The sequence below is a fragment of the Ranitomeya imitator genome, chromosome 2 (genome assembly GCF_032444005.1).
Source record: "Ranitomeya imitator isolate aRanImi1 chromosome 2, aRanImi1.pri, whole genome shotgun sequence".
In the NCBI taxonomy this organism is placed as follows: Eukaryota; Metazoa; Chordata; class Amphibia; order Anura; family Dendrobatidae; genus Ranitomeya; species Ranitomeya imitator.
In genome coordinates, this window is record NC_091283.1 from 360349670 (window position 1) to 360374707 (window position 25038).

The 25038-nt window shown below is 45.8% G+C and overlaps 1 protein-coding gene across 7 annotated transcripts; it reads left to right on the forward strand.

Moving 5' to 3' along the window:
• The first annotated feature begins 100 nt into the window (after window positions 1-100).
• On the forward strand, window positions 101-23402 carry LOC138663832 (oocyte zinc finger protein XlCOF22-like). 7 transcript variants are annotated; one of them, XM_069750177.1, is made up of 7 exons: window positions 101-347; window positions 7668-7724; window positions 11001-11453; window positions 11537-11660; window positions 11744-11838; window positions 12384-12474; window positions 22021-23402. In XM_069750177.1, exons 3-7 carry the CDS (start codon window positions 11073-11075, stop codon window positions 23064-23066), a joined length of 1737 nt encoding a protein of 578 aa, XP_069606278.1. In that variant the 5' UTR covers window positions 101-347; window positions 7668-7724; window positions 11001-11072; the 3' UTR covers window positions 23067-23402. The 7 variants fall into 7 exon arrangements, with proteins under 7 accessions (XP_069606278.1, XP_069606277.1, XP_069606280.1 ...); XM_069750179.1 differs by lacking the exon at window positions 7668-7724 and having other exon boundaries at window positions 102-347; window positions 11001-11150; window positions 11274-11453; XM_069750176.1 differs by lacking the exon at window positions 7668-7724.
• The last annotated feature ends 1636 nt before the right edge of the window (window positions 23403-25038 follow it).

The window sequence follows — 25038 nt, forward strand, 5'->3', positions numbered from 1 at the left end:
TGGACAAGAAATGACATCACAAATATTTTTTTTTGTCCACTTATACATCTTTATTTAGCTTTCACCTGCGTTTTCTGCCAAGAGATGCAGATTCAGTGCAGAAAAATCCGCAGGGAAATCTGCAACGTGTGCACACAGCCTAAATGCGCCAGTAATGGGGGATCTCCACATCCCTCCACCTGCAGAGCCCCCACTAGATGAGGACAAGGCTAAATCCAAACTGGTGAAGGACTTCTGCTGACGTCAGGTCATGTGACCATGTGAGGAGATGATGTCACAGGAGGGGCGGAGCCTCTTCCTCCATTGTAAACCTGATACCAGGAAGATTACACTGAGATTACACTGAGGTGATTTGGGGGCACAGACAAGTGGATATTCCTGCAAGGGGGGCTGCATGTTTGAGGGGCGAACAGGGAACAGGGAGACTTTGTATTTGTTGGATTGGGGTCTGCGTGGGAAAGGAGGGGTCCTGTTACTTGTGTGGCGGGGGGTCTGCGTGGGGGAGAGGGTCCTGTTACTGGTGTATGGGGAAGTAGGGACTGCTGTTACTTGTGTGGCTGAGTTCTGCATGGAGAAGGAAGGGTTCTGGTATATGTCTATGGCTTTGTGCTGGGGGTGTGCGTGGGGAAGGAGGGGTCCTGTTACTTGTATGGGGCTGAAGGTCTCCATGGGGAAGGAGAGGGTCCTGTTACTTGTATGGGGCTGAAGGTCTCCATGGGGAAGGAGGGAGTCCTGTTACTTGCATGGGGCTGGAGGTCTCCATGGGGAAGGAGGGAGTCCTGTTACTTGCATGGGGCTGAAGGTCTCCATGGAGAAGGAGAGGGTCCTGTTACTTGCATGGGGCTGAAGGTCTCCATGGGGAAGGAGGGAGTCCTGTTACTTGCATGGGGCTGGAGGTCTGCATGGAGAAGGAGGGGTCCTGTTACTTGCATGGGGCTGAAGGTCTCCTTGGGGAAGGAGGGAGTCCTGTTACTTGCATAGGGCTGGATGTCTCCATGGGGAAGGAGGGAGTCCTGTTACTTGCATGGGGCTGAAGGTCTTCATGGGGAAGGATGAAGTGCTGTTACTTGCATGGGGCTGAAGGTCTCCATGGGGAAGGAGGGAGTCCTGTTACTTGCATGGGGCTGGAGGTCCCTATGGGGAAGGATGGAGTGCTGTTACTTGCATGGGGCTGAAGGTCTCCATGGGGAAGGAGGGAGTCCTGTTACTTGCATGGGGCTGAAGGTCTCCATGGGGAAGGAGGGAGTCCTGTTACTTGCATGGGGCTGGAGGTCTATGTGTGGAAGAATGGAGTCATGTTACTTTCGTGGGACTGGGAGTCTGCATGGGGAGAAGGGAGTGCTGTTAATTGAGTGGGGCTGAGAGTCTGCATGTTTAAGGAGGAGTCCTGTTACTTGCATGGGGCTGCGTCCTGCAGGTCTTCATGAGGAACGATGGGTTCCTGTCACTTGTTTAGGGCTTGGGATCATCGTGGAAAGGAAGGGCTGCTGTTACTTGTGTGGGGCTGCATGATGTGGTCTGCGTGGAGGAGGAGGTCCTGGAACTTTTGTGCATCTGTGTGCTGGGGGTCTGCATAGGGAACGAAGGGGTACTGTTACTTGCATGTGGCTGTGTGCTAGGAGACTGTGTGGGGAAAGAGGTGGTCCTGTTACTTGCGTGGGGAAGGAAGGGGTGCTATTACTTGCATGTGGCTGGGGGTTTGCGTGGGGAAGGAGGGGGTCCTGTTGGTTGCGTTGGTCTGCGTGCTGGGGGGCTGCATAGGGAAAGAATGGGTCCTGTCACTTGCATGTGGCTGCGTGCTGGGAGTCTGCCTGGGGAAGGCGGGGGTGTTGCTGCTTGCTGGAGGGCTGATGTGGGGAAGGGGGTGATGTTTTGTGCGTGGGGCTGCGTGGTTAAGGAGGTGATGTTACTCGGTGCAGTGCAGGATAATGTGTAATGTCACTTGCTTTGGGCTGCATGTGGGGGGGGTGTTTTGCATATAGAGCTCCTTTCCTCATTAATAACATTGGGTGACACAGGACTGCAGGTTTACGTCCGGCCACCAGGAGGCTGCAAACTGCTTAAAAAGCGTAAAAAAAAAAGTCTCTGTAACAGGGTATATCCTCTCTGCTTAATTGTAACCCTCTTTTCTCTAGTCACCTTCCACGCCGGCATACAGAGGTTGCCTCTTTGCCCTGATAGGGAACTGGAAATATGGAGAGGTTAAAAGGCCCCCTCCCTCCTCCCACTCGTCAGTGTCTTTCCTGTTCCCCATGGGACAGAGAGAGTTTCTTGTGCTGTGGTGGCCGGTGACTACTGTACAGTACCCTGTTAGGCTTTTGCCCTCTCTATAGCCGGGCAGCATAGGGAAGTGTCTCTCCTCCCCCGTTTTACTATTCCCGTCGTGCCGCCTGCTGTGTCCTCCGGACCTCCTGGCATTCCCACACCCCCTCGAGGGTAAAGCAGGCCAGTGATCTCGACCAGAGTCCTTCCCGAGCTCTCCGGTCTCCTCTCTTTATCTGCGTGTCGGCCGTCTTCCAGGAAGTGATCGCGCGCATCACTTCAGGTTCATCCTGCTCCTCAAACGCAGCGCTTCTGCCGTCGGCACCTCGTGCAGGACGCCGTTCCTCCACTACAGGAACCAGGAGGGGAGGAGGGAATCCGTTCATCGCTGGAGGGCAGGGGCCTGCTGATTAGTATAAAACCTGCCTCAAAACGTCGCAGGTAAGACTGTCTTGCGGTAATGGAAGGCAATACATGCCCTGCATCTGCAGAGCCCAGCGCTGCCTCTGCCACAGTAAGTGCTGCAGAGAGGTGGTCCTTACATAGATAACCTAGGGGGATCCCTTTTCGGAGTCTACTCTCCCTCTCATTCCAGGGAGACAAGTCTGCCCCTAAAGCATCTATAAAGAAAAAATGTGCCATCTGCAATGGCCCTCATTATGGGATAAAAAGCTCTGCCAAATATGTACTGACAAAATAGTCATTGCAGAGCAACCCTCCCTCTTGGAAGAAATCCGCTCGCTTGTTAAACAAGAGGTGCAGTCTTCCCTGGCAACCTCTACCCCTTCACCGCCCCCACCTCCTTCCCCAGCAAAGAAAAGAAAAATTCAGGTTGAGGATACTGAATCCGAATCAGACCTTTTCTATGCCTCATCCTCTGGTAGACGGGAAGAACCTATGTCGCCCGTAGACTCCGAAGCCAGAAAATATCTGTTTTCCTCGGATTAGATTGAGGATCTAGTGTCTGCCGTACGCAGCACTATGGGGCTGGAGGAGGAACCAGAACCCCAGTCCATTCAAGATCAAATGTTTTGGGGGATAACCAATGGGAAACGCATAAGATTCCAGGTACACTCTAATATTCTTGACATAATTTCTCAAGAGTGGGAACTACCGGAGAAATGCCTCAGCATTCCCTCTGAGATGAAGCACAGATTTCCCATGGAAGGTGATTCTGTCAAATGGGATGTTCCCAAGGTCAACTCAGGTAGTGAGAGTGGCAAAAAGAACCGCATTTCCATTTGAAGATTCTTCGCAGCTGAAGGATCCGATGCACAGGAAGATTGAAAGTTTCTTGAAGAAATCCTGGGAGACTTCCACGGTAGCCTTAAAAGCCATTATTGCCTCGACCTGTGTTGCTAGAACCCTTGCCCGCTGGTTAGGGGAGTTGGAATCCCATATATCTCAGGGTACCTCTAGAGGGGAGCTGCTGGATTCCCTACACAGTCTTCTTAGAGCTACTGGTTTTTTGGCAGACGCCTCCATGGAAACCATTAGAGTTGCCGCTAGGTCTCTTGTTCAATCTAATTCGGCTAGAAGAGCCCTCTGGCTCAAGATGTGGTCTGGTGACATCACCTCTAAAGGTACCGTTACATTAAACGACTTACCAACGATCACGACCAGCGATACCACCTGGCCGTGATCGTTGGTAAGTCGTTGTGTGGTCGCTGGGGAGCTGTCACACAGACAGCTCTCTCCAGCGACCAACGATCAGGGGAACAACTTCGGCATCGTTGAAACTGTCTTCAACGATGCCGAAGTCCCCGGGTAACCAGGGTAAACATCGGGTTACTAAGCGCGGCCCTGCTCTTAGTAACCCGATGTTTACCCTGGTTACAGGTGAACACATCGCTAGATCGGTGTCACACACGCCGATCTAGCGATGACAGCGGGGTGATCAGCGACCAAAAAAAAGGTCCTGATCATTCCCCACGACCAACGATCTCCCAGCAGGGGCCTGATCGTTGGTCGCTGTCACACATAAAGATATCGTTAGCGGGATCGTTGCAACGTCACAAAAAACGTGACGTTGCAACGATATCGTTATGTGTGAAGGTACCTTTAAGCAACATTATGTGCTATACCCTTTAAGGGCAACTATGTCTTTGGGCTTTCTTTAGATGATATCTTAAAAAAGGCAACAGATAAGAAAAAAGCTCTTCCAGAACAAAAACCCCCTAAGAAAAGTTTTTTTCGTCCCTCACAGCCACAAGCCTCTCAGAGAGGAAAAGGCAAGACCGGGAGGTGGAGTTATCCAAAAGGCAGAGGAAGGAATATCCTTATCCCCCAACAACAACAGCAGTCCCAACAGCAGAAGCGGTGACTTCGACCCGGTGGGGGGGGGGGGACTCCCAAAATTTCTTCAGTGGCAAAATATCACCAGTTGCCACTGGGCCTTCAATGTCATTAAAGAGGGCCTATTAATGGAGTTTATTTCCTCCCCTCCATGGGGTCTGAAGGTCACCTCCCTTCCCTCCTTAAGAGACCGAACAACATTGCTAGCAGGTCTCAGAGACCTATTAAATTCAAACGTAATATCTCAAATTCCAGAATCAGAAAGAGGTCTGGGACATTACTCCCGACTATTTTTAGTACCCAAGCCTTCGGGCGAGTCTTGTATCATAAATTTGAAACGTCTCAACCAGCATGTGAAATACCGCATGTTCAAAATGGAATCGATAAAATCCGCCATTCCTCTGATAAGTCCTCACTCCTTCATGTCAACCATCAACTTAAAGGATGCATACTTTCATATCCCAATTCACCCGAGACACCGGAAGTATCTCAGGTTTGCGGTAAAGAAGGATCACCTGATAGAACATTATCAGTTCAACGTCCTTCCGTATGGAATCTCCTCTGCACCAAGAGTTTTCTCCAAGATAATGTCGGAAGTAGTGTCCTTTATCCGGAACCAAGGCATCTGTATAGTGCCTTACCTGGACGACCTGCTGGAATCTCATGAATAAAAGACTCAATATTCTAACATCCCTGGAGTGGGTCCCGAATCTGAAGAAATCCCAGCTACGGCCCTCCAAATCAGAAAGTTCTTGGGAGTTCTCTTGGACTCAGCAAAACAAATGTCTTTTCTTCCAGAGTACCACCGTCTAACCTTAGTAACAAAGGTCAAGACGTTCAGAGACACAAGATCTCCTACACTCAGGGAGTGCATGTCACTTCTGGGTTCCATGATGGCCTGCATCCAATCAGTACGCTGGGCTCAGGCCCATTCCAGGATCCTTCAGGCTCATATTCTACAGAACTGGAACGGCCATCCCAGCTCTTTAAACAAAAAGCTACACACACCGGGTCAAGTCAGCCTCACTAGCATGGTGGATAAACTTAAGGAATCTTCACAAAGGTGTCAGCTGGACTCAAGTCCCCCTGACTACAATCACAACTGATGCCAGCAAAAGGGGCTGGGGAGCAATGGTAAACAACATCCCTTTTCAAGGGCTTTGGGACCAGGCAACGAGCAGGAAGTTGTCCAACTACAGAGAACTAAATGCTGTAGAGAAGGCCCTTCTAGCAGCAGGACAACTTATAACGGGACAACATGTTCGAATTTATTCGGACAATATGACTGCAGTTGCTCATGTCAGACATCAGGGCAGTACAAAGTTCAACAACTTAAAAAATGTCCTGGGCAGAGAAATACCTACTGTCTCTGACGGCAGTTCATTTCAAAGGCTCTTCCAACACCCAGGCAGACTATCTGAGTAGCCAGGAGAATGGAGCCTGAACAGTTGAAGCTTCAGGATGCTTGTAGACAGGAGGGGTCTGCCCGAAATCGACGTCTTCGCATCTCATTAAAACACCCAGGTCAAAGCTTTCACCCTAAATCCCAGGGACTGCTCCAGGGGAGTAGATGCTCTAGCTCAGAAGTGGAATTTTCATCTGGCCTATGGGTTTCCACCAATACTGATTTTGGCGAAGGCCTTACGGAAGATCCGAGCAGACCAAACTCCGACTATATTAATAGCTCCGTTATGGCCAAAAACCAGTTGGTACAACCTGATCATCGATCTACAGGTAGACGGGCCGATCCAGTTACCAGCAGAGAGCGACCTGCTCTTGCAAGGACCCATTCATCACCTGGATCCCCAGAAATGGAATCTAGCGGCATGGTTACTGAAGCCCAGGTGCTAAAAGCTAAGGGGCTATCGGACTCAGTCATTGCTACACTTCAGAGATCAAGGAAACCAGTAACCAACGCTACATACAATAAAGTCTGGATGAAGTTTTCGTCTTTCTGCCTCCCTAATCTACCAGATCCCCTCTATCCAAATTTGTCGCAAATTCTAGATTTTCCACAGAAAGGCTTAGAAATAGGCCTCAAGCCTAGTACATTAAAGGTCCAGGTCTCCGCCCTCAGTTCCGTCTTTGACCAGGATTTGGCAAATCATCGCTGGATTAAGAGGTTCATGACATCAGCCTGTAGAATGAACCCTAAATCACAATTGGTGTTTCCCTTATGGGACCTTAACTTAGTACTACAGAAGCTTACATGTCCTCCATTTGAGCCCTTATCCTCTTGTTCTCAGCAAAATCTTGTTTACAAAGCAATCTTTTTGGTGGCTATAACCACTGCAAGAAGAGTAGGAGAACTTCAAGCCCTATCAATAAGAGAGCCCTACATGTCTATTAGGGATGACTCCATAGTACTTCGCCTCGACCCTTCCTTTCTTCCAAAGGTAGTCTCCGAATTCCACCGCTCTCAGGAAATTATTTTACCTTCCTTCTGCCAAAACCCAGTGAATACAAACGAAGAAAGAGTCCATACTCTTGACGTCAGACATGTTGTACTACATTATTTAGAGCAAACCAGCTCTTACAGAGTTGACCAAAATCTATTTGTCCATATCTCTGGACAGAATAAAGAGAAGAAAGTAGTGAAAAGCACTATTTCTAACTGGATTAAGAGAGCTATAGCAGAAGCATATCTCGCTCACGACAAAATTCCCCCAGTAGGGATCAAGGCCCACTCAACTAGATCCACTTCAGTCTCCTGGGCAGAAAGAGCAGGTGCATCCATATAACAGATCTGCAGGGCAGCTACATGGTCTTCATTACATACTTTCTCCAAGCATTATAGATTGGACATATTGCCCAACAAAGATTGTCTTCGGCCGGAAAGTTCTCCAGGCCGTTGTCCCTCCCTAGCGCCAAATTAGTTGGTATTCCTCCGTATGCCATCATGGAAGGTGACTAGAGAAAATAGAATTAGACTTACCGGTAATTCGGTTTCTAGGAACCTTTCACGACGGCGCTAGTTCCCTCCCTATACTCCTGGATGTAAAATTTGGGATCCAAGGTAAACTGGTTTTATGGGTTTTCAGTTATAAGTCACTGACGAGTGGGAGGGTGGAGAGCCTTTTAACCTCAACATATTTCCTGTTCCCCATCAGGGCAAAGATGCAACCTCCATATGCCGTCGTGGAAGGTTCCTAGAAACCGAATTACCGGTAAGTCTAATTCTATTTTCTACAAGTACTCCCACTTATTGGTCATCATTGCCTTCCTTTTTTCTCCTTTGCCTCATTGGGGGGACACAGGACCATGGGTGTTATGCTGCTGCCACTAAGGGGCTGACACTAAGGTAATACAAAGAAAGCTAGCTCCTCCTCTGCAGTATACACCATCATACTGGCTCCAAAAGAACCATTTCATGCTTACAGTCCATAGGAGGAACACGGGTCTGGCCTTCAAAAAATTCTTTTTTATTTTAACTTTAAATTTTTTGATTTTTACTTTTCTCTTCAAATGAAGGGGCGACGGATCCTTACAAGGTTCCAATCTCCCCAAACCAACAACAGGAGGGAATGTGGAGTGTTGCCTCCAAGTACCCACTCCTGCAATGTGGGAAGCCATGCCTAGCCTGATTTTTAGGGCCAACAGGTTCCTTAATGGGCACAGATCTCCCCACACCATTAACAGACGAGCACATGGAGTGTCGCCTCCATGTACTCTTTTCTGCAGCCAGGCCTTATGCCGGACAACCAGCCCTGTCCACCCTGGGGGATTGAACCCCTTGGATGTACAGAGGCACTTTTTTGGCATCCGTGCAGCCCCCACTGCATCACCATTGTAAAAAGTGTATGAAGCAAGGAGGTGGACGGTCTCTCCACCTCCCTATGAAAGGGATGGCGCCGACCGGCACAAAAAATTTAGCCACGTCCACTTTACAGATCTTGGCAGCCATATTTCTCCTCCTGTCGCCTTCGGACACACGCTGACATCTGGAAGTGGCTTCCTGGCACAAGGATCCAGAAGCATTAGTGCTGAGGACAGTGCTAACAACAGGAGTGCCACACTTCAAAGAGACAGGGGACACAGGATCTGGGTAAGGGAGTGCTGCACTATCACTCTCCCGCAGCTCTGCTGTACCCCATACTCTGTAGGAATCCCTTTTAAAGGGGCACATAGAGGGTACATCATGTCCTAGCCTAAGGCACCAAAGAAAACTGATAAGACTATTAGTCTTTTTCACTTCATGTAACTCCTACCAGTCTGCATTTCCTAAAGCTGAGAGTTCAACACTCTGCAAAGCCTGTGACCCCGAAATATGTTCATGAGCCCCCTGCTGCCACCGAGCCCAGTGTACTTAGTCCCCCTGAGTGTGTTTTGTCATTGTTGCAATCCATGGCTTCTCTGGCCAAAGCGATTGAATCCTTCTGTGTTCCTTCAGTGGATCGTGGCATCTGCATGACTGACATAGCCGTCAGCTAGCAGCAATCACTCTAGAAACATACAGGCGGACAGGCGTCTAGAAAACGGATCCGTAGTACGTCACCTGAGCAGCCACGTGCCTTGGCGTCCGTGAGCTCCGTTTGTCGCTCTCCCTCTCCAGAGGTTTGTAGTGAACATGATTGTGAGTATGAATCGGTCGTCTCCTTGGATCCGGATTCGCCAGATTTTCAGAAAAATGGGTGATTCACTGATTGAGGCTGTCAACTCCATGCTGGATCACGCTGTGTCCTTCAAGAGGAATAAACGACCTCGTAGAGCATTTGCCATTCACCTGGAGATTCGGGCTATTTTTAATCAGCACAAGGAGTGACCGGATAAACGCTTCACGGGACAAAGATCTCTTGAGGCTTAGTATCCTTTATCAGTTGATCTAAGGAAAGATTGGGCTGGATCTCCTGCAGTAGACCCGCCAGTGTCTCGCCTGGCATCCAAAACCCTTTCTATCCCTACCGGATGGATCATTTACTAAAAATCCCACGGACCGTTAGATAGAAAATTTGGCTTGCTCTGTCTTCGAAGCATCAGGCTCGGCTCTATCCATCTTTCGCTGCAGCGTGGGTAGCTAAAGCAATGGTCTCCTGCTTGGAGACCTTGACTAATTCCATACAGAGCAGTAATCTTCCTCCAGAGGCAGTGTGGAGCGCCCCCAAGGGCAGCGGGGTACTCGGTACCGGGTCATTCTGTTCTCAGGGGGATGTCACGGTGGCTGACCCGGTCCATGGCCCTGGGACATCCATGTAAAAGGGTAAGGTCTTTAAAGGGGAAATGTTCGTGACGCCACCTGTGGTATTCGGTCAGGGTGACCAACGCTGCTTTAAGGGGTCCGCTGGGGTGATGTTATGGCAGCTAGGTGGTATACCTTCCCACAGGTGAAGTATATCCCCAGGGCTTCATGGTGTGAGGTGCAGAGAAGAACGAGGACACAAGGTTGCAGTCTCTTTACCTTTACTGAAGACTTCAGCATCCACAGTCCAGGGCACAGATCACAGGGCACGCAGAGTCGGGCAGGTTTGGAGAAAAGTCCAGAGTTCCTTTGTCCAGGTGGAAATCAGTAGCCTTCCTCTAGCGCTGCAGTGTTGTAGTCCCTTACTGCTAAGCTTCTCATAAGGTGCTCACAACTGGAGCAAGGCATAAAGGATCGTTGCTGCCTCTGTGTTCCGGCTACCGGGATCCTGCGCCTCAGAAGGGGGCAGCCTGTGTAGGGCTGGTCCCCTTCTGGTATCCACTCCTTTGCTATGACTTCTTTGCACGCTCTCTGCAATACAGTTCTCCTTCGATGTCTCTTTCTAAGAGCTGCAGCTCTCAGGGCATGCACAGCTCCGTGACCTTCTTCCTCGATCTCTGACAGGATTCCACCCCTGTCAGGGACTAACTACCTGAGCAAAGCTCAGCCAGCAACTAACTTTCCCTATAGGCAACCAGTTTTGTGGGGAGAGACCTAATAAATAGGAGCAGAGCTCTCCCTGGTGTCCTGGAGTGTGAAATGTGTTGCATGTTTTTGATACCTGGATGCAGTTTTCCTTTTTTGCCTCCAAACGTAACACCACTCTACCCTAGAGGAAAATGATATTACTGCAATGACCAAAACCGTGGGTCACTGCAAGTGCGTCTGGCCAGCCAGATTTCTCGGGCAGGAGATTACCTGGTACACGCATCTTTGGATGCGGTTAGCTGTGCTGCCCTGTCAGCGGCAAATGCCATCACAATCAGAAGGGCCTTATGGCTCAGAGAATGGAAAGCGGATTCTGCATCAATAAAGTCTGACATCCCTTCTTTACCAGAGTTCCCGTTTGAAGAGAAGCTGGATCAGCCCCTGATTGGGAGCATGGAGGAAATGTCTTAGTCAGAAATTCAACTTATGTTCCAGTCCACACAATATTACAGAATACAACACCTACATGTTCTATCTTCTGAGATGTTTCCCCTTATTATCTCCAGTAATTGTATTATTACATAGGATTTTTATGATGTTACATCTTCTTCTCATTCAGGACTCTACAATATCAGATCCTGTCAGTGAAGATCTTCTATATAAGAACATTTTCCTGAGTTACCAATCAAGGATGGATGTGGACAGAGACAAGATGGTGGAGAGGATATTACACCTCACCCTAGAGATCCTCTTCAGTCTTACTGGAGAGGTGAGAGATTCTGATGACACATTACATCCTTCTCTATGGAAATTACAGATGGACAGAACTGGAGAGGTGAGGATTCTGGAAATGTCTGTAGTGAGATTTATCAATGTGTCTCTCCATAACCAGGATTATATAGTAATGAAGAAGACCTCTAGTGAGCACTGTCAGGTCCCTATGTCTGAGGGATGGGGAAGACCCCTTATCCCAATCACAGGGCTTCCATCTCACCCCCTGATACATGAGGCCATCAATGACCAGAAGATCCTAGAGCTCACCTACAAGATGATTGAGCTGCTGACTGGAGAGGTGATACTGCTGGGAATGCTGGGACATTATACAATAACGCTATGAAGGGATCAGGGTGATGACAGTATCATTGTATGTGTCAGGTTCCTATAAGGTGTCAGGATGTCTCCATCTATTTCTCCATGGAGGAGTGGGAGTATTTAGAAGGACACAAAGATCTGTATAAGGATATCATGATGGAGGTTCCCCAGCCACTCACATCACCAGGTAATAGACAGGACTAAATACAAACCGTCTATAATTATCTGTATGTAAAGAATGAATTCAGTCTCTGTGTGTGTTTCCTCCAGATCTATCCAGAAAGAGGACACCAGAAAGATGTCACCATCCTCTTCTTCCACAGGACTGTAAACAAGAAGATCCCAATATTCCTCAGGATCATCAGGTAGATGGAGAGAAGGTGTCATGAGATCTCCCCTATGATGTGTAGACGGCTGTAAAGGTCTTGTGCTCAGACTGGTTTTATCCACCAGTATTATATGTTTTGGAAAAGGAAACCAGCATACCGCCCTGCGTGGCTGGGATTCTTATGTTTCTTGTAAAATGTTTGTTCGTTATGTGAGAAAATTCAATATAAACAATTGAATAAACAATAAACACAACTTGACTAAGGGCGCATCTTTGAGCCAGAAACACGTCATGTTGTTTTTATTTTATTTTTAATTGTGTCCAAACAAACGTTTTTCATTTTAACTGGCAAACAGAATTGTTTGCTGAATGCACCTGCAGGTTTGGCACCCACCAGACACATTTTAGCAAACTCGCTTGGATTCCAGCTGGATGCTGCCCACGTGGAGACTCCATGCCCATCCTCCCTGCCTATTATATGTGTTATACTTGTGTAATGAGAACGGTGAAAATGGCAGGATTATAGCTGATCGTAGATGTGACTTCTCCATCTGTTGGTGACTTTTTCAATATTTGTTTCAGGGTGAAGAACTGACCCATATTAATATTATAGAGACATATGTGAGGGTCGATGAGCAGTGTAAAGAGGAGATTCCTACCTATGACTACCCAGGTGAGTAGTAATAATAATAATCTTTATTTTTATATACGCTAACGTATTCCACAGCGCTTTACATTTTGCACACATTATTATCACTGTCCCCAATGGGGCTCACAATCTAAATTCCCTATCAGTATATCTTTGGAATGTGGGAGGAAACCACAGTACCCAGAGGAAACCCACGCAAACACGGGGAGAATATACAAACACCTTGCAGATGTTGTCCTTGGTGGGATATGAACCCAGGACTCCAGCGCTGCAAGGCTGCAGTGCTATCCACTGAGCCACCGTGCTATTGAGTAGTAATCACTAAATGCAGAAAAGTCACAGATTCTTATCAGTCACCGGCTGTGGCTGCTTTATCGGTGGTGAAGTCCAGCCGTGTCACAATCATGTCATCACCATTTTGTCTCTAGACCAGAGGTGTCAAACTGCATTCCTCAAGGGCCGCAAACAGGTCATGTTTTCAGGATTTCCTTGTACTGCACAGGTGATAATTTAATCACCTACACACATAATGATTACAGCACCTTGTGCAATGCTAAGGAAATCCTGAAAACATGACCTGTTTGCGGCCCTTGAGGAATGCAGTTTGACACCTCTGCACTAGACCACAACATTCCCCTTAATACAAAACTGTTCTACAGAGAAGGGCTTTTAATGCCCAAAGTCATTTGAACATATTGCCTGAACTATCCACCTACCCCCTGAAATTAGGAGATGCTGACTGTACCCTGCCTATATCTGTAAACTACAAAGACAAATAACCTCAAACGTAGACTGTAATGACAAGTTCAAAAATCATTTGAAGAAAAATATTATGATGGGCCTGTAAGGCTACGTTCACATTTGCGTTGCGCGCCGGTGCGTCGGCGACGCAACGCACGACGCACAGAAAACGCGCGCAAAACGCGTGCAAAAACGCTGCGTTTTGCGACGCGTGCGTCGTTTTTTGACGAAAATCGGACGCACGAAAAATGCAACTTGTTGCATTTTCTTGCGTCCGACGCTAGCGTCGAAAACGACGCACGTGTCGAAAAACGCGACCAAAAAAACGCACGCGTCCCCTATGTTAAACATAGGGGCGCGTCGCCGACGCAACAGCGACGCACATTAGCGTAACGCTAATGTGAACGTTGCCTAAGAGAAAGCGGAGGGTAATAATGCTGTTGGCTTCCTAGAACCCTGATATCTTAATGGATGAATCTACCTTCTCTCATTTCTGTGCTACTGAATGTGCTCATATGGTCCCTACAAGACCAAGTCTAGTCTTTCTGGCCGAACTTCATTTTCTAAAATCGACAACACTAAATGTGCAGTGAGGGCAAGTGTGAATTTCTATACAATAACAGTTGAGTTTCCCTTTATCCTGACTTTTCTTTTTCTTTTAAAACCAACTACACACAGGATCACGATAAACTACATAAAATACATTACACCTGTGCCATGATATATCTCTAAGCTGTGCGTGACTGGTGGCTGTAACATACATTTATTCACGCCTGCAGAAGATGTGTTGGCATAGCTCGAGCCCTGGTTTCATGGATGCATTCCACGTCATAAATTCCATTATATTTTCAATCCAAGGAATTCAAATTACTGCACAATCTCTCCTGAAATGGGGGTGCTAATACTTTCTCTACTCTTATCTTTGACTATCTAATATTTCTTCTTGAAACTCATCTGACAGAAAATATTGGCCCTTATGATAGTTTAGTTAGCCAAGAACCACCATGTCATGGTCTGTATGAAGTTTTGTCTAGTGCTACTGGGGTTAATCTTGGTGGCCACCATCTGGCTTTGGGAGGGCTTTGAATAGCCTCTCTTGGGCTGTTCATTCATCAGTCATACTCCTACCCTCGGCTGAGTTAGTTGACCCTTCATCTTGTGACTGCCCGTTTTGCCTGTTCCCCTGGTACCTCCGTCGCTCTCCCAGTATCTGACCTTTTTTGCCTGTCCTCCCCTCAGCCCTGCTGGTCCCCGCCGCTCTCCGATATCTCCTCCTGGAGCTTGCTGGTTGGCTCCACCCCTGACCCTCCCTCTATGGTCACGTGTCACAGATCCTGCACGCCGGCGGTCACGTCCATCCCGGCAAACCATCCATGCACTAAGAACCAGGTAACCCAGTACCCAGGTTGGACACGTGTACTGATCCGATCTGTGCATCAGTCATAGTGTTCATGATATCACTAACCCAAATACATTTTCCAGGAGCATGGGGATATTATGGATCCTGTGCTCACTATTTATGAGCAGGTGAAACATCTGACTCAGATGATACATAAACTGAATGTTGAGCAGCAAACTCTTGTTCAGTCTCAGCAGCAGGTGACTGATGCGGTGAAAGGGGCTTTGTCATTAGGAGTCCAGGGGGTGGGTGCCAGAGATGTTATTTTGATTCCTCCTGAACCTCTCTTGCAGTTGCCAGATACTTTCTCTGGAGACGAAGAGAAATTTAGAGTCTTCAAGGAGTGATGTCAACTTTTTTTCTCGTTAAAAACCCGCTCTTCAAGGGATGAAAGTCAAAGGATGGGGGTTATTATATCTCTGTTAAGAGGATCCCCTCAGGCTTGGGCTTTTTCTCTCAATTCCACGGCCCGTGAGAGAATGTCTTTGGATGCATTTTTTGAGGCCCTTGGGCATATCTATGATGAACCGGATCATGTGCGTCTGGCTGAGGATATGGTCATGAGTGTGTGTCAGGGGAGGCATTCAGTCAAGTGGTTTTGCTCGGAGTAAAGACGCTGGGCTGCTGAAGTTTCCTGGGGTGACGCCGCCCTCAGGGGCTTATTCCGCAGAAGTCTGTCGGAGCGTTTAAAGGATGCCTTTGCCTTGCATCCCCCACCTGATTCCCTGGAGGATGCCATGACCCAGGCTGACCGTAGGCTGCGGGGGAGTGGTGTAATGCAATTGGAAACCCCGTTGATCCCCAGTAGGAGTTAAGCCTTTCCCGTATCGGAGGCTATGGAGGTGGGCGCCATCACCTTTAAGGAGAAAGAAAGGAGATGCCGTTACGAGAAGCAACTGTGCTTCTATTGTGTGGAATCTGGACATTGGAGGAAGGACTGTCCTTCACGTCCCTCATCGGATAAGGTGTTGGGAAACGACTAGGTCTGGGTGGTGATCAAGGAGACCACCCAGAACCTCAGGTACATTCTTCCTCATTTTCAAAGGTTTTGTTGGAAGTGGTACTGCTGGTGGACAGTTGTCCTTATTTTTCTACAGCTTTTGTTGATTGCGGTTTGTCCATCAACTTGATTGACCTCCGTTTGATATCTCAATATAAGATAGGGACTGTTAGGCTGGAGACTCTGGTTAATGTGGTGGCCATTGATTCCTCTCCTCTCACTAAAGAAGGGATTCTCTGTTTTGGAGGTCTTTTCACTCAAGGTGGGCTCAGTCCATGTTGAAAAAATAAGTTGTTTTGTTTTGGAAAATCTGCCTGCTGGGTTGGTATTGGGGATGCCCTGGTTGTAACACCACAACCCAGTCATCATTTGGGAGGCTGGGGAATTTATTCAATGGGGTCCTAACTGTGTCAGTCAATGTTATAAATCTGCATTGTTGTCTAAATCTGTAAAATCTGTCTCTGTGTCGTCTGTTGGTCTGGAGGGTATTCCGGAGTACCTAAAACACTTTGCCACGCTTTCAGAGAATACGTCTTCAAAGGACTTACCGCCACATAGACCTTTTGATTGTGTCATTGAGTTGGTTCTCCAAACTGGACATTCGGGGAGCCTATAATCTGCTAAGGATTCAGGAGGGAGATGAGTGAGAAAACTGCGTTTGTCACATCTGAGGGGCTCTTTGAAAATCTGGTTATGCCATTTAGTCTTACAAATGCTCCCACTATATTTCAAAATTTCATTAATGTGGTGTTTGCTGACCTTATAGGCCATTTTGTAGATATCTACCTTGATGACATTTTGGTGTACTCCCTTGATAGTCATACCCATCTGTTACATGTAAGAACTGGTCTCCAAAGACTCAGGGAAAATCAATTGTTCACCAAAATGGAGAAATGTTTTTTTTTTTTTGTACAAAAGCTGTCTTTTCTGGGACTGATTGTGTCATGTGAGGGGTTTCGATTGGATCCCAAGAAGGTGCAGGCTATTGTTGACTGGGTCCAACCCCTGGATCTTAAGGGTCTTCAGCGCTTCTTGGGATTTGCCAATTATTACCTAAAATGTATTAAGGGGCTTACTGATCTCACACACAATGGTGTGGATGTAAAAAATTGGTCTGTATCTCTCAAGTACTCCTTTTTGACGCTGAAATTTTATTTTATGTCTGCTCCAATTTTGGTCTAGCCAGACCTATCCAAACCTTTTAATTGTGGAGGTGGATGCTTCTGAGGTGGGGTGGGAACAGTGTTGTCCCAGGGACCTGCCACTTTGACCAATCTCAAGCCATGTGCCTTCTTTTCCAGGAAGTTCTCTTCAGCCTAAAGAAATTACGATGTGGGAAATAGAGAACATCTTGTGGTCAAATTAGCATTTGATGAATGGAGGCACTTTTTGGAAGGGGGCGATTCATTCGATCACTGTGATTACTGATCATAAAAATTTGGTGTATATTGAGTCTGCTAAAAGATTGATCCCCAGACAGGCCCGCTTGTCGCTTTTTTTTTCTCGGTTTCAGTTTTCCATTAATTTTCGTCCTGGTTTCAAAAATGTCAAAGCTAATGCTTTATCTCAAAGTTTTGATTCTGCGTCTCCCCCCGAACTATCGTCCTCCATTCTTCGCCCCAGGGTGGTGGTGGCTGAGGTCTCATCAGAGCTGGGGAGAGATTGTTGAAGCTCAATCTTTTGCTCCTGTCTCTATGCCGGGGGGTAAATTTTGTCCCGGAACAATTTCAGTGTAGACTCATTCAAGAGTGTCATTAGTCTAGGCTGAGTGCTCATCCTGGAATTTTGGCCACATGAGAGGCCATGGCTTGGGCTTTTTGGTGGCCCTCGTTGGGTATGGATGTCAAAAAATTTGTATCTGCATGTGGGGTTTGTGCACGTTCTAAGAGCTCTCATAGCCGGCCGGGGAACTGATGCCTTTGTCAGTTCCTGATAGACCATGGGCTCATCTGTCCATGGACTTTATCACCAATCTCCCTCCTTCCAGAGGTAATACCATTGTGTGGGTGGTGGTGGACAGGTTTTCCAAGCAGGCTGACTTTGTACCCTTATCCGCATTACCCTCTGCTGAAACCTTGTCCAAGCTGTTTGTGCAACACGTGGTCCATCTGCATGGGGTACTCATGAATGTGGTGTCTGACAGAGGTGTGCAATTTGTGGCTAGGTTCTGGAGGGCATTCTGTAAAAAATTGGGTGTTACATTGTCTTTTTCTTCTGCGTACCACCCTGAAAGTAATGGTGAGACTGAACGCACCAATCAGTACCTTGAACAAATTCTTAAATGTTTGGCCTCTGTTGACCAGGAAGATAGGTGTGATGCGTTGCCTTACTGAGTTTGCCTTCAATAGCCGCGTGAGTCAGTACACCAGTATGTCCCCATTCCTGGTTAACTATAGGTTGTCCACATTTTGGGGAATTTTCCCGCTTGGATTCGGGTTGTCCTGGGGCAGATGGGTCTGTACAGCGTTTAATAAATCTTTGGGCTGAGGTCTGTCGTAATATCTCTAAAGCTCAGGATAGGTATAAGTTCTTCGCAGACAAGAAGAGAGTCTTGGGTCATACATTTCAGGTTGGAGAAAAGGTTTGGCTTTCCACGTGGAATATCAAACTCAAGGTTCTGTCAGCCAAGTTGGGTCCAAAGTTCATTGGTCCATATGAAAACGTGGAAATAGTTAATCCAGTAGCCTATTAGGTACGCCTTCCAGCCTCTTTCAAGATTTCCAATTTGTTCCCCAAGTCCCTTTTAAAACCATTGGGGCCTGTTGAGGAGGATTTTGTGTCAGTTGTTCCCCCGATGTTGGTGGAGGGTCACATAGAATATGAGGTTGGACACATTGCTGATTCTCGTCTTGTTTGTCACTCCTTGTAGTATCTGGTACACTGGAAGGGGTATGGTCCATAGGGTCGATCTTGGGTCCCTGCCCTGTCTGTACACGCTGATCATCTGGTTTGGGCATTTCATGCCAGGCATCCTGATAAGCCTGGTGGGCCAGTGGTCCCCCATTGAGAGGGGGTACTGTCATGGTCTTTATGAAGTTTTGTCTAGTGCTTCTGGGGTTAATATTGGTGTCCTTCCTCTGGCTTTGGGAGGGCTTTAAATAGCCTCTCTTGGGCTGTTGTTTGTCAGTGATACTCCTTCCCTCGGCTGAGTTAGTTGACCCTTGAGAGCTTGTGCCTTGTGCATGCTTTTATGTGATCCCCCTGTTTCTGACCTGGTCTGTTCCCGTTTTGCTCTTGTCTGCTGATTCTGTACGGTTTGTTGTTCACTGTTATTGACTCCTTTGTCTTGTGACTGCTTGTTTTGCCTGTTCCCCTGGTACCTCCGTCGCTGTCCTGGTATCTGACTCTTGACTTTGACCTGACCATTCTCTTGTCTCGTTCCGATTCCCCGCTGATCTCCCAGCACTGACCTCGGTTCACCTGACCTCCCCTCGGCCCTGATGGTCCCCCCCACACTCCGATATCTCCTTCTGGAGCTTGCTGGTTGGCTCTGCCCCTGACCCTCCCTCTACTGTCACATGTCGCATGTCCTGCACACTGGTGGTCACGCCTGTCCCGGAAAACTCTCCATGCACTAAGAACCAGGTAACCCAGTACCCAGGATGGACACGTGTACTGATCCGATCTGTGCATCAGTCATGGTGTTCCTGATACACCAAGCCCATTCTGTGATTACTCCAGAGAGGTTTCACCACTAGATACTCAAATTTTTCTGATGAAGACTGTTGAGAAGTATTATTTCTTTAGATGTGTTATTGTCTATAGTCACAGTTTTTGACTACAATAGTTAGTGTCCAAAATACTCTGATAACCATTTTCCGCAGACAGTTTTGCGTTCCTAATCAGGGCCCATTTTTCAAATCTAACTTGTGTCATGTTATTTGGTGATAATTTTAGAATTGTTCGCAAAATATAAGCCCCATTTTTTTTTTTCACTTTCACAAAGTGGAATAGCATACAGATGGCCCTAACAAATTATTTTACAACTTCTCTTGAATCCGACAATACCCTATATATACGCTTATGCACTACTGTCTGGGCAAATTTCAGGGTTGAGAAGGAAAGGAGCGCCATTTAGCTATTTGAATCCAGATCTTACTGGAATAGTTTGCAGACACAATGTATCGGGAGCAGTGTTTGTGACCACTTGGCAGCTCAAAGATGGCCACTACAAACATATATACTCCATTTTCCTGATCCCAAGATTGTCTTACTCATCACCGAATTAACACCTCTACATGGATCTGGACTAATATAGAGACCACCCAGGCTTGGGCGATAGTGTTGCCTGCTATTTGGTGGTGTAAAATGGAAAGAACAATAGTTAGGTAGCTGGGTCAGAACCAGTAAGGCAGAGAAATTACAAAATCAGAAGATGCAAAAGTAGTCAGCAAACAGGCCGTCCAGAGAACAAGGCTGTATCTGGCAGCTTCTTTGAATAAGTGTCGAGCTTTTGTAGAATATGGTGCTATGCAATTGGCCGAACCAGGTAGCAGATTACTTCAGCTGGACAGCACATACACACATACTGCCAGACTGGATTGCACTACTTCCCCAGGCACCCTAATGTTAGTGGCTCAACTGAGTTTTCATCATCCAGAGCTTCAGGTTCCAACGTTTACCCCATTACCAGCCCCGCCTGCCATGTGAATAAGGACACACCTGGTGACAAAAGCAGACATCCTAGGAGCAGATCTCAGAAGAGATGTGACAGCACCTGCAGAAGCTCTAATATGAAAAAAATTCAGAAAACCAGAGTAGTAGAAATCCGCATAAAGTGACTCCATTTTAGAAATTTTAACCCTCCCATAATTTAATCTATTGAACTAGTACCTATTTTTGATTCCACAGGCACTTTCCGGAAATTAGCACGCAGTGGATGGGGGAGAAAAAAATTGCCAATATGCTATTTTATTACCCAACACATAGTGCCCAGATTGTGCTCCAGGAAACACACCCACCGTAAATTAATTGGGTTCTTCTCATTATAGTAATGCCAAATACATGGATGATAAATGTGGTTTGGGCACACTGAAAGACTCAGAAGCGAGAAGGATATTTGACTTTGGAAGAGTGGTTATTGATGGATTGGTTAATGGAAGCCATGTATCTGCACCTCAAAAACATTTCTAGAATTAAACCCTTTCTTCCTTTCGACTGCAAAAACTGTCACTGTTTCTCTTATTCATTCTTGTCTGGACTATTGTAACTCTCTATTAATCGGTCTCCCTCTTACCAAATTCTCCCCTCTCCAATCTGTCTTGAATGCTGCAGCCAGGATCATATTCTTCACCAGTTGTTATACCGATGCCTCTACCTTGTGCCAGTCATTACACTGGTTACCAATCCACTCCAGAATCCAGTACAAACTTATTACCCTCTTCCACAAAGCACTCCATGGCTCACCACCACCCTACATTTCCTCCCTCCTCTCAGTCTACCACCCTACCCGTGTCCTCCTTTCTGCTTATGACCTGAGGTTAGCATCCTCAATAATCAGAACCTCCCACTCCCTTCTCCAAGACTTTTCAGGTGCTTTGCCAATTCTTTGGAATGCACTATCCATGTTAATACGATTAATCCCCACAGTTGGCCCTAAAAATGCATTTGTTCAGACTGGCTTACCGTCTCAACGCATTAACCTAACTGTCCCTGTGTTGCCCATTGAAAATTTTTTACCATAACCAGATTCCTCGCATTATGTTCTCACATGCTTTATGCATTTAATAGCCCTCTGTGACTGTACTGTTACATACTTAGGCTGATAATCAGTTCATGCAGCATTACATGAACACCCGATTCTTACACTTTGGTTGGTCCGAACAACGAAAGCAATTGTTACCATCCACCTTTTGTGTCTCCTCTTTTCCTCATAGATTGTAAGCTTGCGAGCAGGGACATCATTTCTCTAGGTATCTGTTTTGATCTATGTGTTTGTTTTGCTTAATGTCCATTTTCTGTACAAGTCCCCTCTAAAATGTAAAGTGCTGCGGAATATGTCGACGCTATAGAAATCAAATTATTATTATTATTATTATTATTATTACTACGTTACTTTTCAAGAGCCTTTAAGCAACTAATAACGTAGAAACCTCTGTTTTTCCACTAACAGATGATTGACCTGAGTGGGGACTTTGTTTTTTTTTTGTGAGATGAATAGAAGTTTTTATTGGTATTATGTTCATCAACAGAACGTTTATTTGAGGCTTTTTATTTAATTTTGGGAGGCAGAATGAACTAACAGTTGAACAACACACTCTACTGGTTCATCCTTTGAAATTTTCTATTAGACTGTGAACTGTCATTGTCTTAGTGAAGAATTAAGTATTTTTACTTAACTTGCCATTTTTACAGACAGTTTAAGTAGAAATGTGAAATGACATTCAAAGATATTTTATTCAAAAATAATAATTGGTTTATATCTTGGCAGATAACTGTCCCAAGAGATCAGAGGAACAGCTAACATCTATTTTTAAATCAGATGATTTTGAGATCCCACTGAATACAAATGAAGTGAGCATCTTTACACCAAATATACGATCATCCCTTCACAGCAAATATATCTCATCTGATCCTTTAAAACAAGTCCTGTCTTCTGATTCATTAGCGACAACTAAGGAAAATCAGAGTCACAAAATAAGCACTGAACATGGAAATACTCCTAAATCAAAGAAGCCATTTGTATGTTCAGAATATGGAAACAGTTTTCCCATCAAAAAATCTTTTCTTAAACAACCAAAAATTCACACAGCGGAGAAAAGATTTTCTTGTTCCATGTGTGTTAAATGTTTTAAGAGCAAATCGCATCTTGTGAGACATCAAAGAACCCACACAGGGGAGAAGAATATTTCATGTTCAGAATGTGGGAAATGTTTTAAGGAGAAATTAGATTTGGGTACGCACCAGAGAACCCACACAGAGGAGAAGCCTTTTTCCTGTTCAGAATGTGGGAAATGTTTTAATCAAAAATCAACTTTGGTTAGGCACCAGAGAACCCACACAGGGGAGAAGCCGTTTTCCTGTTCAGAATGTGAGAAATGTTTTACACAGAAATCAGATTTGGTTAAGCACCAGAGAACTCACACAGGGGAAAAGCCGTTTTCATGTTCAGAATGTGGGAAACGTTTTAACGATAAATCGGCTTTGGTTATGCACCAGAGAACCCACACAGGGGAGAAGCCGTTTTCCTGTTCAGAATGTGGGAAATGTTTTACACAGAAATCAGATTTGGTTAAGCACCAGAGAACCCACACAGGGGAAAAGCCGTTTTCATGTTCAGAATGTGGGAAATGTTTTAACGAGAAATCGGCTTTGGTTATGCACCAGAGAACCCACACAGGGGAGAAGCCGTTTTCATGTTCAGAATGTGAGAAATGCTTTAAAAAGAAATGGAATCTTGTTATACACCAAAGAACCCACAAAGGGGAGAAGGCTTTTCATGTTCAGAATGTGGGAAATGTTTTAAGGAGAAATTAGATTTGGGTACGCACCAGAGAACCCACACAGAGGAGAAGCCTTTTTCCTGTTCAGAATGTGGGAAATGTTTTAATCAGAAATCGACTTTGGCTACGCACCATAGAACCCACACAGGTGAGAAGCCTTTTTCATGTTCATAATATAGGAAATGTTTTACACTAAAATCAACTCTTTAGCATCAGAAAAGTCACAAACGGGGTGAAGCCTTTTTCATGTTCAGAATGTTGGAAATGTTTTAACCAAAAAATGTACTTCCTAAAGGGGATGTCCATTATTAGGACAACCCCTTGTCATTCCTAATATTTGTCATATTTCAAATAAAAATATTTATACTCACTTTCCGTGCCATTGTCGTATTCTATTAGTCTTTTCCCTATGTTCCCCATGGTTTATTAATAAATTTTTCCTACATGTTTCAACCAAGAAGGAAAAAAAGACTTTTTGATATGACTAATTCTTTATTTTTTCAAAGTTAAAATATAATAAGTTTAAACATGTCTTGATTTTCTAGAGATGAAGCTGGATTAATCTTTCCTTTTCCACAGGGCTGTGGAGTCGGAGTTAGTTTTGGTTGGAGTCGGGAGTCGGTAGAAATGTACCGACTCCGACTCCAGCTTTTTAAAAAATTATTAATATTTCATAATTGAACTTTCATATGAATTTTATAAATTTTACTCAAATATATACAGTCATAGCCAAAAGTATTGACACCCCTGCAGTTCTGTCAGATAATACTCAGTTTCTTCCTGAAAATGATTGCAATCACAAATTCTTTGGTATCATTATCTTCATTTAATTTGTCTTTAATGAAAAAACACAAAGGGGAATGAAGCAAAAAGCAAAACATTGACCATTTCACACAAAACTCTAAAAATGGGCCAGACAAAAGTATTGGCACCCTCAGCCTAATACTTGGTTGCACAACCTTTAGCCAAAAAAACTGCGACCAACCGCTTCCAGTAACCATCAATGAGTTTCTTACAATGCCCTGCTGGAATTTTAGACTATTCTTCTTTGGCAAACTGCTCTAGGTCCCTGATATTTGAAGGGTGCCTTCTCCAAACTGCCATTTTTAGATCTCTCCACAGGTGTTCTATGGGATTCAGGTCTGGACTCATTGCTGGCCACCTTAGAAGTCTCCAGTGCTTTCTCTCAAACCATTTTCTAGTGCTTTTTGAAGTGTGTTTTGGGTCATTGTCCTGCTGGAAGACCCATGACCTCTGAGGGAGACCCAGCTTTCTCACACTGGGCCCTACATTATGCTGCAAAATTTGTTGGTAGTCTTCAGACTTCATAATGCCATGCACACGGTCAAGCAGTCCAGTGCCAGAGGCAGCAAAGCAACCCCAAAACATCAGGGAACCTCCACCATGTTTGACTGCGGGACCGTGTTCTTTTCTTTGAATGCCTCTTTTTTTTCTCCTGTAAACTCTATGTTGATGCCTTTGCCCAAAAAGCTCTACTTTTGTCTCATCTGACCAGAGAACATTCTTCCAAAATGTTTTAGGCTTTTTCAGGTATGTTTTGGCAAACTCCAGCCTGGCTTTTTATGTCTCGGGGTAAGAAGTGGGGTCTTCCTGGGTCTCCTACCATACAGTCCCTTTTCATTCAGATGCCGACGGATAGTACGGGTTGACACTGTTGTACCCTCGGACTGCAGGGCAGCTTGACCTTGTTTGCATGTTAGTCGAGGTTCTTTATCCAACATCCGCACAATCTTGCATTGAAATCTCTTGTCAATTTTTCTTTTCCGTCCACATCTAGAGAGGTTAGCCACAGTGCCATGGGCTTTAAACTTCTTGATGACACTGCGCACGGTAGACACAGGAACATTCAGGTCTTTGGAGATGGACTTGTAGCCTTGAGATTGCTCATGCTTCCTCACAATTTGGTTTCTCAAGTCCTCAGACAGTTCTTTGGTCTTCTTTCTTTACTCCATGCTCAATGTGGTACACACAAGGACACAGGACAG

Excerpts from the sequence above, each read along its gene's own strand:
- LOC138663832 (XM_069750173.1), top strand. The coding sequence starts at position 10,908 with ATGTTCTATCTTCTGAGATGTTTCCCCTTATTATCTCCAGTAATTGTA. Across the intron at positions 11,454-11,536 it reads TTGAGCTGCTGACTGGAGAG|GTTCCTATAAGGTGTCAGGA; the intron begins GTGATACTGCTG and ends TGTATGTGTCAG. Across the intron at positions 12,475-22,020 it reads TCCTACCTATGACTACCCAG|ATAACTGTCCCAAGAGATCA; the intron begins GTGAGTAGTAAT and ends ATATCTTGGCAG.